General features: G+C 45.4%; 1 protein-coding gene across 5 annotated transcripts in view; it reads left to right on the top strand.

The window, feature by feature from the left end:
* Elapor1 (endosome-lysosome associated apoptosis and autophagy regulator 1) overlaps positions 1-11,979 on the top strand; it is a 75,159-nt gene extending 63,180 nt beyond the window's left edge. For 3 of the 5 annotated variants that reach the window (XM_090334335.1, XM_090334334.1, XM_090334331.1), the window contains 9 exons: positions 122-385; positions 3,089-3,262; positions 5,710-5,890; positions 6,298-6,394; positions 6,849-6,950; positions 8,041-8,167; positions 8,251-8,429; positions 9,541-9,706; positions 11,695-11,979. In XM_090334335.1, coding sequence (XP_090190461.1) covers positions 122-385; positions 3,089-3,262; positions 5,710-5,890; positions 6,298-6,394; positions 6,849-6,950; positions 8,041-8,167; positions 8,251-8,429; positions 9,541-9,706; positions 11,695-11,763 — 1,359 coding nt within the window. In that variant the 3' untranslated portion in view covers positions 11,764-11,979. Of the gene's footprint in view, positions 1-121; positions 386-3,088; positions 3,263-5,709; positions 5,891-6,297; positions 6,395-6,848; positions 6,951-8,040; positions 8,168-8,250; positions 8,430-9,540; positions 9,707-11,663 lie in introns of all 5 variants that reach the window. The other 2 variants (XM_090334332.1, XM_090334333.1) reach the window with 2 other exon arrangements.
* The last annotated feature ends 4,021 nt before the right edge of the window (positions 11,980-16,000 follow it).

The raw sequence follows: 16,000 nt of genomic DNA on the forward strand, positions 1-16,000 counted from the left end.
AGGGATGCTTCCAAGATTTCTCTCAAGTGTCACAGGATAAAATAGGAAGTATTTCGCTATTTACATTTTTTGGTGCTGTCTTGAGCCTCCACACTCTCCCCTCTTCTTTCCTTGTCTCTAGGGCAGAAAGTACACCAATGATGTCGCCAAGATCTACTCCATCAATGTCACCAATGTCATGGGCGGGGTGGCATCCTACTGCCGTCCCTGTGCCCTTGAAGCCTCAGACCTGGGCTCTTCCTGCACGGCTTGTCCTGCTGGCTACTACATCGACCGAGATTCTGGGACCTGCCACTCCTGCCCGCCTAATACAATCCTGAAAGCCCACCAGCCTTATGGTGTCCAAGCCTGTGTGCCTTGTGGTCCAGGGACCAAGAGCAATAAGGTGTCAGCAGTCTACCCTTCATCCTAATCTTAGCTTCTGGTGGGATGGCTTCAGAGGTTTCTCGGATGGCCTGGATAGATCAGCTTGAGGGACTGATGTACATACTCTGGCTAGAGTTCTGGAGGAGTATGACCAATGAGTTCCTAGCAGCAGGGCTTGATTTCCCCCAGCTATGGGCAAGTGTCATCCTCAGTTGAAGGGAAGGGGAGGGGAGACCTTGTCCACAGGATAATTTGGCCCTCGTGCAGAAACCCAAAGGAATAATTGGGTCTATGGCTGGATAAACCTAGCCCGGTCATGCTTGTTATCAGTTGGAAAGGTAGCGGCCTAACCTTTGCTGGAGCGTACAGTTCATTTGTCTGATTCACTCTGTCCCAGTGCCTTCTCAGCTTCACAAGCATAGAAATTCTTCTCAGCGCCATAATGGATCACACCTGTGATCCTAGCTGCCCAGTAGGCTAAGATTTGAGGATCATGGGTCAAAGCCAGCCCAGGCAGAAAAATCCATGAGCTTCTTCTCTCCAATTAACCAGCAAAAAGCTGGTTGTCGGGCTGTGGCTCAAATGGTAGACCACCAGCCTTGAGGTTAAATCCAAGGAAGAGTGAGAGGCCCTAAGTTCAAGCCCCAGTACTCCCACTGTGCGCGCACACACACACACACACACACACACACACACACACACACATTCTTCTCCAATGTGACAGTTCTGCTGCCCCCATACAGTTTCTGCATCCAAGCAACCATGCATGAGGAAAATGAATGAGTAAATGATTGTGTGTCTTACTGATCACAACCACATAAAGATGTGTTTATAAGATATCATTTATGTCCTACTTCTGCAAGCATTGCTTGGATTCAAGATAAGGGCGGCAATTATTTCACCCACCCCTGGCTAGCTTTTTTTTTTTTTTTTTTTTTTCCTGGCTACCTCTTTTAGTGGCCTGGATTTATGCCACAGCCTTCCCTTGAGCTCCCTCTGCTGCTGTGGGAAGGAACTGCAAGGTATAAAGTTGCTGTCGGAATGGGGACCCTAGGACAGAGCGAGAAACTGGTGGCTAAATCCCTTTCAGAGTTCATCTCCCTACAGAGAACCTGAGAGGGAAGAGCAGAGTTCCAGCCACTTCATTTACGTGTTTGTTTGTGGGGTCAGACCAGGGGTTGCTCAAGGCTCTAACACTTTGAGCCACAGTACCACTTCCGGTTTTCTGGGGGTTAACTGGAGATAAGAGTGTCATGGACCTCCTGCCCAGGCTGACTTTAAACTGTGACCCTCAGATGTCAGCCACCTGAGTAGCTAGGAATACAGGCGAGAACTTCCAGCGCCTGGCTCCAGTCACTTCAGATGGCCACAGTGCATCAGGAGGAGAAATGAAATTTCTTTCCTTCGAACCTGGATTTTCTTAGTTCTATTGTCTTTCAAGGTGAAAGGGCAGAGGCTGGGATGCAGCTCAGTGGTTGTTGTGCCTGTCTCACAAGCCTAAGACTCTGGGTTTGATCTTTACAAAATAAATAAATAGGAAAACATAATACAAATCAGAGAGAGAGGGACAGCTAACAAGACAGCCTAGGCCCTGATTTTAAGCTCCAGTACCAGCATGCCACACACGCACACATATGTACTACTAATAATTGATAACAGGAGATCTTTGAAATGGATATATATGTAGCACAGTGAACCATGAACATATTCAAAGAATTTGAGTGTGTGTGTGTGTGTGTGTGTGTGTGTGTGTGTGTGTGCTTATATTCTGGGGCTTGAACTCAGTAATGTCCTTGAGTTTTGTTGTTCAAGGCCACCCCTCTACCACTTGAACCACAAATTCCACTTGTGGAACCACAGTTCCACTTCTGGATTTTTGATGGTTAACTGAAGATAAAAAGTTTCTTGGACTTTTCTGCCTGTGCTGGCTTTAAACCGCTATTCTTAGATCTCAGCTCCTGAGTAGCTATGGTTACAGGCATGAGCCACTGGCACCCAGCAATCCCTGTCACTGGTGCCTGGCCAAGGAGAAGTTTGTGTGTGTGTGTGTGTGTGTGTGTGTGTGTGTGTGTGTGTGTGTGTGTGTGAGATGGGGCTTGAATCTGGGCTGAGCGCTGGTGCTGTCCCTGAATTCTTCAGCTCTAGGCTAGCACTCTACCATTTTGAACCACAGTGCCACTTCCAGTTTTCTGATGGTTAACTTGGAGGTAAGAGTCTTATAGACTTTCATTCTTGGGCTGGTTTTGAACCATAACCCTCAGATCTCAGCATCCTGAGTGGCAAGGATTACAGGTGGGAGCCACCAGCACCTGGCTCAGGGAGACCATTTTGAGGATGAAAATAATGAATGGTAAGAGTGATGTTAGCCCAAGGTTGGACAGTCAGTAGCTGGGCCGATGTCCTTGCAAAAAGCCTTTTTGTATAAAGTTGTGGTGACCTCTGAAAGCTGGTGGTTCTAGAAAAGTCCTTCATGATAGTGACTGCAGATAGTCATGCACAGATGGTATGACTCTCCCTTTATATGTGCCAAGAATCGAATGGCAAGATGTACATAAATCCTTCTCATGTTTACCTCTAATCCTTTCTCCTCCTTCAGGGAGGAGAAATGTGTAACCATCTGCTGCGGCCCCGGAGATCCCCTGCAGCCCCTTAAAAACGCCCCCTATAGCTTCTTGATGCTCCCTGCAACTATCTGCCCTGACTGGCTTCCTCTCCCCCTTAGATCCACTCTCTCTGCTACAATGACTGCACCTTCTCACGCACCACTCCATCCAGGATTTTCAACTACAACTTCTCAGCCCTGGCAAGCACTGCCTCCCTGGCTGGAGGGCCAAGCTTCACTTCGAAAGGGCTTAAGTACTTCCATCACTTTACCCTGAGTCTCTGTGGAAACCAGGTAAGGGATACAAGGAAGGTGTGAGAATTGCCGAGACTAGACTCCAACCTAGGGAAAAAGAAAGGGCAGCTGCAGGAAAGAGGGAATGAGGAGGATAACATGTTTTTAAATGATAATTCTTCCCCTAAGATTAAAGCCTGTGGATGATAAATGTCTATTTATTTATTTATTATAAAGGTGATACATAGAGTTTCAGAAGAGTACATTTCTTTTTGTGCAATGTTACCACTTCCTTTGCTCTCTCATTTATTCTTGCCTGATCTCTTTCTCCTCAAAATGAGGACTGTTTATACATCTCTAAGCATTTCCCATTTTAGATTTCCAGATTTAAAATGCTCACCTGTGAAGTCTATTAAAACAATCTACAAAATCAGAAAAACTATTAACATGAGGCAGAGCCACATGCTGTTATCACACCTGTAGTCTCAGCTACTGAGGAGGCAGAGGTTTCTTGAGACTCTCAAAAAAAAAAAAAAGCAGAAAGTGAGCCTGCAGTGGCCAGCTGTGTCTTGGTTTTAGAGACTGAGGAGTAGTGAGCACTGAGGGATGAGAGGGAACTCCAGAAGCACACTCAGGCTTCTGGGAGATAGTGGGGAAGATGGGGGTTATGGTGGTATTTGTTTGTTTGGTTGCCAGTCCTAGAGCTTGAACTCAAGGCCTGGGTGCTTTCCCTGAGCTGCTTTTGCTCAAGGCTAGCACTCTACCACTTGAACCATAGCTCCACATCTGGCTTCTTTGGTAGTTTATTAGAGATAAGAATCTCACAGACTTTCCTTCCCAGTTGGCTTTGAACTACTGTCTTCTGATCTCCGCCTCCTGAGTTGCTAGGATTACAGATATGAGTCACTGGCGCCTAGCTTGGATGGTGCTTTTTGGTTGTTTTGTTTGTTTGGTTGTGGCTCCTTTATTCTTTTCAGAAATGCTTACTATGTATGATCACACTACAGATCTTCAGATTGAGGACTTAAGAACTATCTTATTGTGATGTAAAGTTTTCTTATTGCTCTAGGGTTTATCTATATAATCTAGAGAAAAGCTGAGAAATAGAGATTTGTAATATTTGAAATAAAATTTTATAACATTTAGAATATCATATTCTGAAGCTTTTAGTGATTGGAAAAGAGCATACTTCCTTTTTTCAATACATTGTCTTTAAAATGCAAAGGAGCACGGGATTATGGTATAGTTCCATGTTAACGTGTTTGTCTAACATACACAAGCATCTGAGCTCTCCAGCACTTCTCCCCAGAGTTTATCAGTTAAAATATATAATAAAGCGAGGCCTCAGTGGGTCATACCTTGTAATCGTAGATGCTCAGGAGGCTAAGATTTGAGGATCATGGTTGAAGCCAGCCTGGGCAGAAAAGTCTGAGACTTATTTCTAGCTGAAGAATTAAAAATCCACAAGTGGAGCTGGCTAGCTTATGTAGTAGAGTAACAGCTTTAAACTATTTTTTTTTTTTTGGCCAGACCTGGGGCTTGAACTCAGGGCCTTGGCACTGTCCTTGGGCTTTCTCAAGATTAGGATGTGCATGCTAGGCAAACATTGTACTACTAGGCCACGCTCCCTTTTTTTTTGTTGTTTTTGTTTTTGTTGATTTTTTTTAGGTTAAGGAAGCCAGGCACTAGGGGCTCATACCTGTAATCCTAGCTATTCAGGAGAGAAGGATTTGGTTATGGCTCTGACTGAACCCCTAGGGGTCTCTGTCTAGAAAGTGCTACTGAGACACACTTGCACTGAGGGGAGACATGCTGAAGGAACATTAACCAGGCCAGATGTTCAAATCAATTGGACAGGCTTCTGGGATCCATCTACATGTTTGTTTCCGTCTAGAAAACAGAGTCAAAGAAGGCCCCTTAACTTGTGTGCTAGTCGTTTAGAGCTCCGAATCCATTGCTACCATTAAGACCCTACTCATATAGGACTCACAGGCGACTTCAAGAGAATAAAGTGCTTGAGACCTCTGGGCCAACGTCCCCAACACGAGGCTACATTGACATTAATGTGCGTGTGTGTGTGTGTGTGTGTGTGTGTGTGTGTGTGTGTGTGTGTGTGTGTGTGTGTGTGTACCTGTCCTGTGGGCCTTAAACTCAGGGCCGAGGCCTTTTGTGCACAAAGCCAGCATTCTACTACTTGAGCCACAGTTCCATTTCCAGCATTTTTACTGGAGGTAAGAGTCTTATGGACTTTTCTGCCCAGGCTGACTTCAAATCCTCATCCTTAGATTCAGCCTCCTGAGTAGCTAGGATTATAGGCATGGGACACCATAGCTGATCTTTTAAAAATGATTATTATTTTTTAAACATGTGATGAATCATTCTGCTGCAACATATCATTGAAAGTGTGAACTTTCAGATAGGGGCGTGGAGGGTACTCAAAAAATACTCCTTGTTCCTTTTGAGAATTTCTTTGTAACCATTGGCTTTTACCTAAATCCACCCACCAGGGGAAGAAAATGTCCGTGTGCACTGACAATGTCACAGACCTCCGGGTCCCCGAGGGTGAATCAGGGTTTTCTAAGTCCATCACAGCCTATGTCTGCCAGGCGGTCATCATCCCTCCAGAGGTGACAGGTTATAAAGCTGGGGTGTCCTCACAGCCTGTCAGCCTTGCCGATCGACTTGTTGGTGAGTACCCAGGCTACCACAGGCATGTGAGAGTATGTATGTGTGTGATGCACATGGCATAGCATCCAGCCTCTGTTCTCTAGCCCATCCTGTGTGCTGAGAGTCCCTGGGACCTCTGATAAAGCTTTGGTTCTTGAGCCAAAGCTTTTTAGCTCAAATGTTTGGTTTTCTTTTCCGGGGAAGGAGTTGGAGGTAGAGTGCTAGCCAATGAGCAAAAGCATCAGGTAGTGAGTTCAATCCATTTCTCAGAGTTCTCAGATCAATAAATAATTGTTTTTCTTTTCGTGAGTCACTTGGGAGTTGTGATAAGATGAAGTTGGCTGGATGTTTATAGGTATTGAAAGCATCAAAGTGGCTGCCAGCTAATGCTACCAGTGAGAACTAATTAGGAACCCTTAATTTGGCAGGCGTGTCAACAGACTTGACTGTGGATGGAATCACCTCCCCAGCTGAACTTTTTCACCCAGAGACCTCAGGAATACCAGATGTGATCTTCTTTTTTAGGTGAGGAGACGCTAGTATACTAGTGCCCTTACCCAATTTCTTTCGTATCCCTCCTTTTGTATCCAGCCACCAACCGACCTAGCCAAGAGAGAACATGGATGAGATCTAGCAGCTCTGCCCCGTTATGAGACTATACACTGGTTGTTCCCTCATCCTAGCTTCTTGGGTATTACTGGGACAGTTCTTTTCCCTGGAGGCAGAGAGAAATACTAGAAAAATTTGCAGCAGAGTTTCCTTCTAGCCTAAGGAGGCCCCAGTGTATGCTAGCCTTGTGTGTATTTCCCCTCTGACTAGGTCTGTTGGCTAAGGTCTATACCTTCCCTGTGTGTCAGGCTGGAGGCCAAGTCCTGGCTTGCCCTGTGAAAGAATCACCCCATGCTGATTTCATTTCATGGCTCTCCACTGACATGGTGGAGTAGCTTCCTTCCCCATGGGTAATTGGCTTCGTCTGCAGGTCCAATGATGTGACCCAGTCCTGCAGTTCTGGAAGATCAACCACCATCCGGGTCAGATGCAATCCGCTAAAAACTGTTCCTGGAACCCTGTCGCTGCCAAGGTAATAATCCCTATAAGTAAGTGTGACAAATGCCACCACCTGCTTTCTTTGAATTCACTCCATCCCAGTAGCCAAGGATTACTGAGAAAAGGCAAAAGATGAAAAAAAAATCATTTGAGATCTGTGAGTGAACTTTCTGAGCTTACAGATATGGTGCCAATCCCTCAATCATCAAATGGCAAAAATGGGGCAGGAGGAAAAGGCAAAGCTACCATCACCTCCTACTTCGTTATGGTGAGCTGCACAGCACAGGGGTTAACAGCTATCTGCTACAGCCACATTGATATCAGCAACTCCACTTAGTGAGGTTATTACATTTCTTATCCTTTCCAGGCCTCCTGTTCTTATATATAAAATGAGTGTAATAGTAAGTCCCTCTAGGCAATTGTTTTGAGGATTAAGTAAAACAATGAGACTTTGGAGCTTCTCTTGTAGTCTGGCCATTATTGATATTAGGAACAAGACCCAATCTGAGCCAGGAGCCAGTGGCTAACACTTGTAATCCTAGCCACTTAGGAGGCTGAGATCTGAGGATCATGGCTTCAAGCCATACTGAACAGACAAATCCATGAGACTCCAAGTAATTGGCAAAAAAAAAAAAAAATCGCCTCTCCATGAGAACTGAGGATTGCAGTTCCCCAACGCCAGCCAGCCCCATTAGGAAAGTCCAGGAGATTCTTATCTTCAATTAACCACCAAAAAGCTGGAAGTGAATCTGCAGCTCAACTGGTAACAAGAATAAGGGATGGCACCCAGGCCCTGAGTTTACAACCAAGTACCAGCACCAAAAAAACAGTCAATATCCACAGAAATGACCTCTGAGGGATTGGTGGGACTGCCATACTAGAGCTGTCATTTTATATTAGCTCCCACCTGATATCAGCAGAACATAGAGAATGGGGAGCCCAGTGGAGGTGTGGAAAGCCTCATATCTAGGATAACTGGAGATAAAGTTGTGAGCTAAGGATGAGTTGGCAGGACCCAGGTGATATACTGAGGTCAGAGAAGGTGAATGAGACGTGATGAATCCACCAGCTCTTCCTCACCATTTGCGTGAATGTGAGCTCAGATCTCCTTTCTGCTTTGCTAGCACATGCTCAGATGGGACCTGCGACGGCTGTAACTTCCATTTCCTGTGGGAGAGCGTGGCTGCTTGTCCACTCTGCTCAGCTGCTGACTATCATGCCTTCCTTAGCAGCTGTGTGGCTGGGATCCAGGTAGGTTGCCCTCTGACTGGGACTTCCTGGGAGAGAAAGGAACATGAAGTCTGAGTTTCTTGTTGTTTTTTTTTCCCTGACAGAAGACGACATATGTGTGGAAAGAACCAAAGATATGTGCTGGTGGCATCTCCTTACCAGAGCAGAGGGTCACCATCTGTAAAACAATAGATTTCTGGCTGAAAGTGGGCATCTCCGCAGGCACCTGTACTGCCATCCTGCTCACCGTGTTGACCTGCTACTTTTGGAAAAAGAATCAAAAGTACACACTGGGATACTGGAGTTTGCAGTTGGGCAGAGTTTGTCACTGAGCAGAGAGAGATCAGTTGACAGTGGGGATTTGATCTAGAGTTGATTGCAGAGCTTGTAAATGCAGGCCAAGACTTGTAAAGTCACTTCTCTGGGGCACACCTTGGTTATCCTGACTCCTGAACACGGCTGGTAGCACATGGTACTCTATAGATGGCTATTAGAGCTTCAAAAGAAAAGCAAAGAATGGCTGGGTGCTGGTGGCTCATCTACCCAGGAGGCTGAGATCTGAGGAGCATGGTTCAAAAGCAGCTTGGGCAAGAAAGTTCATGAGATCCTTATCTCCAGTTAACCACCAAAAAAGCCACAAATGGAGCTGTAGCTCAAGTGGTAGAGTACCAGTCTTGAACAGAAAAAAAGCTCAGGAACAGCAAGTGCCCAGGCCCTAAGTTCAATCCCCAGGATCAGCACACACATACACACACCAAAAAGATATTTCCTTGAGCTGGAGGTGTTTGTTCAGCAGTAGAATACTTGCCTAGCTTGGAAAAGACCCTGGATTCAGAGACCTGCACTGTAATCATTGTAACCATGTTATTTACATAACAAATAATGTATCATTTTAATATATCCATTAAGCTATGCAAGCATAGAAAGTCTGTCCCCCGCCTCTCTCTCCTTCTCTTCTTCTCCCTCCCTCTCTGTGTGAGTGCCAGTCCTGGGGCTTGAACTCAGGTACTGGGCATTGTCCCTGAGATTGTTTGCTCAGGGCTAGCACTCTTCGACTTCAGCCAGTTTCACTTCCAGCTTTTTAGCGCTTTTAATAGGAGATAAGAGTCTCATGACTTCCCTGCCTGGGCTGGCTTCAAGGTGCAATCTCAGATTTCAGCCTCCTGAGTAATTAGGCTGAAAGGCACGAGCCACTGGTGCCCAGCATGAAACAGCCAATCCTAAGAGAAAGTGGTCTCTTAAACTTGGAGCCAAAAGTTCTTCTCTTAATCCAGCTCTAAAACTATTTATTTTGCTGTCCTTCAGTTTCTTTTCCCAAGACATGATCTCTCTCTGCCATTCTCGCTTCTTCCCACATTGTGATACCCTATCTTTCTCGTCCTTTCTTTCCAAAGACTGGAATACAAGTACTCTAAACTGGTAATGAACACGACCCTCAAAGACTGTGACCTGCCAGCAGCTGACAGTTGTGCCATCATGGAAGGTGAAGATGCAGAAGATGACCTCATCTTTACCAGCAAGAAGTCACTGTTTGGGAAGATCAAATCTTTCACCTCCAAGGTAGGGAGGGCCAGACAAGACACTTCTCCTAGGCACTGACAGGCCTGTATTACTCCACCTTTAATTCCTCACACTGTTCTGCCCCCCACCTGGAAATCCTGCCTTCTACCCTTCTACCTTTCACACCAATCCTTTCTCCTGGGGCCCTAGTCTACTCTTGACCCAGGTCCTCTCGAAACATGTGCTCCAGTTGGTGGACTGTTTGAGACTTTTTAACTTTCGAAAGGAGTGTTGAACCATCTGTGATTTCAAGAATCACTGTCATCCTCCCCCCCCCCCCCCCCCCCAACCCTTTTTCTTTTCTTTTCTTTTGGAGGAGAGCAAAAGATGTTCTCTGGGAACATATGATGGACTAAAAGGCTGTCCTTTGACCAGTGGAGGGCGCTGTCCCCTTGGTGTCCGGGCCCAGTCCCGAGGAGAAGATGAGTCATAGGGAAGTCTAAACTGCTCTCTGCTGAGCAGTTCTGGGCTGGGAGGGTTGGCTCCAAGTGGGTGGGTAAGTTGGGTATGAAGCCCATAAATATAACACAGACACCACTGTCGCTGGGCATGGGGCCAGCAGAGAGAATCTAGGTAACTCCTCCAGGGCTTCTGCAGCCAAGAAGGCACACCTGACTACTGCTGGGAGCCAATCATCCAAACAGGTGTGGGTGGGGAGCATGGAAAGTGGGAGGAGAGGACAGGAGGGTGAGTGAAGAAAGAATGGTAGCTAGGTGTTCTGATGACTGAATCTGTTCCCTTTGTGTTGACCCTGCCAGGTTGACTCCCTTGGCCTCCTTAGATCTTTACTATTTTTTTTTTCTTCATCCTTGGAAGAAGAGTTTGCTTGGGAACTTCCTGAGTCCACCTAGGTCTTCTAGAAGTCAGCAAAGATGCAAAGCAGCCTGCCAGGAACCCATGGTTTATGCCTGTAATCCTAGGTTATGCAGGAGGCTGAGATGTGAGGATTGAGGTTCAAGGCCAACCCATCTTATCTTTAATTCACCAGCAGTGTGCCAGAAGTGGGGCTCTAACTCGGTAGAGCACTAACTTTGAGCAAAACAGGTGCTAAGAAGCAGGGCCCAGGCCCTGAGTTCAATCCCCAGTATTGTGGGGGTGGGGAGATAGATAGATAGATATTCATACACACAGACATACAGAGAGAGAGAGAAAGAGAGAAAGAGAAGGTTTTGTTTTTTGCCTGAGTTTGAACTCGGGACCCAGGTGCTGTGCCTGAGTTGTTTTTTTGTTTTGTTTTTTTCCCCTCAAGCTTAGCACTGTACCACTTGAACCACAGCTCCATTTCTGGCTTTTAGTGGTTAGGCTGGATTTTAACCAGCCCTCAGTCTCCTGAGTAGAATTACAGGTACCCCAATAGGGCTTTTTTTTTGTGGGTCATGGGGCTTGAACTCGGCCTAGACACTGTCCCTGAGCTCTTCAGCTCAAGGCTACTGCCCTACCCCTGAGTCAAGCCCCACTCCCCATTTTCTAGAGGTTAATTGGAGGTAAGAGTCTCAGGTCCTTTTGTCCCTGGGCTGACATTGAAACTTGATCCTCAGATCTCAGCCTCCTGAGTAGCTAGGATTACAGGTGAGCCACTGCACCCAGCATTTTTTTTTTGCCAGTCCTGGGACTTGAACTCAAGGCCTGGACACTGTCCCTGAGTCTGTCTGTGCTCAAGACTAGCACTCTATCACTTGAGCCACACCACTTCTGGCTTTTTCTGTGTACGTGGTATTGAGGAATCAAACCCAGGGCTTTGTGTCTGCTAGGAGAGCACTCTACCACTAGGCCACACTCCTGGCCCCTGTTGTTCTTTTTGGTAATGATTTTTCTTGTTCTTTGAGCTTGAAAGGAGCAAGAATACAGGCTATCTCATTTCTGTATTTCCATCAAACCACTGCAAGTTCCTCAAGGGTTCCTTCTGTCACCTATTTTCCATTTCTCTTCCTTGTCCCCCAAACCTGTCCCTGTGCAGCAGCCAGTTCCTGTCACCATCTCTCTTTCAGAGGACTCCTGATGGGTTTGACTCAGTGCCACTGAAGACATCTTCAGGAGGCCCTGACATGGACCTGTGAGAGGTGCCTCGCCTCTTCACCTTGGCACATTACCTGGCAAACCTGTGATGACTTGGGAACCAGCATCCTGCAATACCTGCTGCTGGAAATCTCTTCATTGTGGCCTTATCAGAAGACGTTTGAATTTCAGATCTTGTTTTTTTATATATAGAGAGTCCCCAAACCTTCCTTTCTGCTTGCCTCAAATTTGCCAAATATACCCACGCTTTGTTTGTATATGATTCCCTTGCTTGCATTTTGTTTCCTAACTGGTCCAGCCCCCAAAGTCACAGCCTCACTTTGTGTACTTGGATTACTTTAGTTTAAGTTTTTTTTTTTTCATCTGTGTATTTGTTTTTAGATCAAGTTTCTCTATGTAGCCCAGGTTGGCCTCCAACCCATTATTCTCCACCTTCTGCCTCCCAAGTGCTGAGATTACAGGTGAGCCCAGCTTGCCCATAATGGTTATAGTTCTGAATTAAAATATTTATTTTAAGTGTAGAAATTCTGTCTTAGCCAGTAACTCATACCTGTAATCCTAGATATTCAGGAGACAGATGTCTAAAGATGAAGGTTCAAAGACAGCCTGGGCAGAAAAGTTTATCAGACTCTCATCTCCAATTAACCATCAAAAAGCCAGAAATGTAGTTGTGATTCAAATGATAGAGCACTAACCTAAGCAGAAAAGCTAAGGGATAGTGCTCAGTACCTGAGTTCAAGCTCCAGTACAAGCAGAAGGATAAAAAGGAAAGAAAGAAGGAAGGAAGCAAGGAAGGAAAGAAGGAAGGAAGGAGAGAGAGAGGGAGGGGAGGGAGGGAGGAAGGGAGAAAGGGAGGAAAGAAAGATGATTTCTTCTTTCTTCTTAAGGGCAGAAACCGCAGGGGTTTTTCTGTTTCTATGCCCTCTGCTCAAGATCTCTTTAAGAGTGAGGCTGGATGAGGAGATAATGGGGTTTCTGATAGACAATCTTCATAGTAGCTAAGATTCATTTTTCCTGGATAATCAGTTCAAACTGAGGGTAGTGGTGCATCTGAGGACAAGGTAGACAAGGGATGAATAAAAGGAGCTCTGTAAGCACAAAGAGAGGCGAGAAAGGAGGGGATTTTTGTTGTTGTTTGTTTCATTTTATAACTAGGTATCCAGTTTCCTTCTCTTAAGTAAGCAATAAATGTTCTCACAAAGCAAAAGGAAAACATTTATGAAGAAAATGCCTAGTTCTGGAGAAGCAGCTCAGTGGTAGACCAGTTGCCTAGTATGCACAATGTCCTGAATTCCATCCCCAGCACTGCAAAACAACAACAAAAATATCCAAGACCCTGGTGGATCTCTTCTCACCATTTTTCTAAAACTTTCCAGATAGGCACTGATGGCTAACATCTATAATCCCACTAGTCAGTGGGCTGAAACCTAAAGGATCAAGATTCAAAGCCAGGCTGCACAGGAAATTCTATAAAACTCTTATTGTCAGAAGTGGAGGGTATGGTACAAGTAAACAGCCAGGAGTGAAAGAACATGGTGCAAGGGGCAGAGCTCTATCCTTGAGTGAAGAAACGAGATGAGAGCATGAGGCCTTGAGTTCAAGCTCCAGTACTGGCATAACGAATGAACAACAACAAAAACCTCCTTCCATCTCTCTATGATGCTAAGGGGAACCAAGCCCAAATGTTCTACCCTTACTCTCTCTCAGCCTTTACCTGGCAAAACCCTGCCCGTAAGGAAACTCCTGTTTGTGTCTGAGCAGCGCAATCCTCAAATCCTTGGCCTATTACAGAATTGGGATACCTTAACGTTGAAAGAGCACAGTAGGCCAAGGTTTCAGTTGGGCAGTATGGGGATATCCAGTCCACAATGACATGACACTGAGTGACCCTGCTATCTGTTTCTGGGCTTAACTCAGCCACAAAATTAGTTCAGCCACAGAATTACCAATTTCTAGGTTAGCCAGAAAAGAGGTAAGCCAAGCATAGGTGGTTCACACCTGTAATCCTAGCTACTCAAGAGGCTGAGATCTGAGGATCACAGGTTAAAGCTAGGCAGACAAGCCAGGTAGACAAAGCCAAAAGACTCTCATCTCCAATTAACCAGCAAGAAGCCAGAATCGGAGGTATGGCTTGAGTGGTAGAGTGTCATCCTTAAACAACAACCAACTGAAGGGAGAGCATGAAGACTTTTAAGTTCAAGCCCCCATATGGGCAAAAAGAAAAATAAAAAAGAGTCGGATCCCAGACTCATAGCTTGATAGCAGAACTAAACTAGTCTTCAAGGAGGGATTCTAGTAATGTTTAACAAGATTTTCCTCAAATTGGGATACTTCTGGTTTCCAAGTCCCTGACCTCTTTTTCCTTTTTTCATTTTCTTTGTATACTTAAAAAAAGGGGAGAGGGCAGGAATGTGGCCTAGTGATAGAGTGCTTGCCTAGAATGCACAGAAGACCTGGGTTTGATTCCTTGGTACCACATACATAGAAAAAGCCTGAAAGGTGCTGTGGCTCAAGTGGTAGAGAAAGTCCAAGGATAGTGCTCAAGCCCTGAGTTCAAGCCAGGACTGGCAAAAAAAAAAAAAAAAGCCAGATACTTACTTGTGGCTTACACCTGTGATCCTAGCGCCTCAGGAGAATCTGAGATCTGAGGGTCAGGGTTTATAGCCAGCCCAGGTGGAAAGTCTGTGAGATTCTTATCATTACCAAAAAATTGTTTTAAGAATGCAGAAGTAGAGCTGTGGCTCAACTAGTAGAGTAGCGTGCTAGCCTTGAGCAAAATAGCTCAGGAATGACGCCCTGAATTCAAGTCCCAAGACAAGCACAAAAACCAAAAAGGATTTCTGGCTCCTTTTCTGGCAATATCACCTATGAAAGGTGAGTAGAGTGGGTATTCTTGCTATCCCTTTCTCGTGTTTATGTCAACTGTTAATTGATGGACTTGAAATTCCCAGGATGATAAAAATGAAAACAAAATTTTCAGTGACTTTTTCTTCCTACTACTGGCAATTTTCCATCACTATCAGGCTAGCATGACTATCCCTTGGTCAAACCCCAGTTGCCTATGGTTTGTGCCTGTGTCCTTTCTCAGTGACCATTTGGGTAGCCAGATGGTTGATATAGAATGAAAAGGCATTTCCAAGTGATTTGTCTGCCACAAAGTGGTTGGCTCATCTGATTAGCCAAGGATGCCTTGGCAGTGGTCTTAGAAGCCAGTGAGAAGTGGAGCTGTGCCAAGACTCCCAGCCATCAGCAGCATGAGAGGTGGCAGGCAGTCCAATGACTCAATAATCAAGAAATATTTGTAGGTTTCAGGTGTTTCAAGTAGACAAGTTCTCTCTCCTGGCAAGGCACTACTGGCTCTTGCTTGTAATCTAAGCTACGCAGTAGGCTGAGAGCTAAGGATTGCAATTTGAAGCCAGCCAAGGCAAGAAAGTTTGTGAGACTCTTAGGACAATGAATCATTAAAAAAAAATGCTAAGGGACAATGCCTAGGGCCTGAGTTCAAGCCCCATTACTCTCCCTTTTGTGGCTCTCTGAGCTTGTAGTCTTGGTGGGATGTCTCCAGATAGCTGCATACAGATAACCCCTGAGCTCAAGCAGCCTCGGCAATACCTGGCGAGTAAGTAACTTCCTTTAGGATGAAGGTCACAGAAGGTTCTTAAACTATTGTGGAAAAAGTAGAATCCCTTTTGTCTTTGTTCTGACATATTGAAACTAAGTACCTCCAGAGCAACCTCAAACTTAAGTCTCTACTCTCCCAGAAATGGGAGGCAATCACCATTTACTGGGCTGTTTCTAAGGGAAGTGGATAACTTAGACACTTGTTTTTTTGTTTTTTGTTTTTTGCCAGTCTTGCAGCTTGAACCTCAGGGTCTGGTCACTGTTCTTGAACTATTTGCACTCAAGGATAGCACTCTACTACTTGAACCACAGCACCACTTCCAGTTTTTTCTGGGTGGTTTACTGGAGATAAGAGTTTCATTGATCTTTCCTGGGCTGACCACGAACAGTGATCCTCAGATTTCAGCCTCCTGAGGAGATAGGATCACAAGTGTGAGCCCCCAGCTCAGATTTTTTTTTTCGCTAGTCCTGGGCTTGAGCTCAGGGCCTGAGCACTGTCCTTGGACTTTCTCAAGGCCAGAGCTCTACCACTTGAGCCATAGCACTTCTGGCTTTTTCTATGCATGTGGTATTGAGGAATTGAAACTAGGTATTTGTACATGCTATGCAAGCACTCTACCACCAGGCCAAACTCCTGGCCCTCAGATTTGTTTTTAA

This window comes from Megascapheus bottae, chromosome 6, assembly GCF_031878675.1.
Source record: "Megascapheus bottae isolate mThoBot1 chromosome 6, mThoBot2.hap1, whole genome shotgun sequence".
NCBI classification, from domain to species: Eukaryota; Metazoa; Chordata; class Mammalia; order Rodentia; family Geomyidae; genus Megascapheus; species Megascapheus bottae.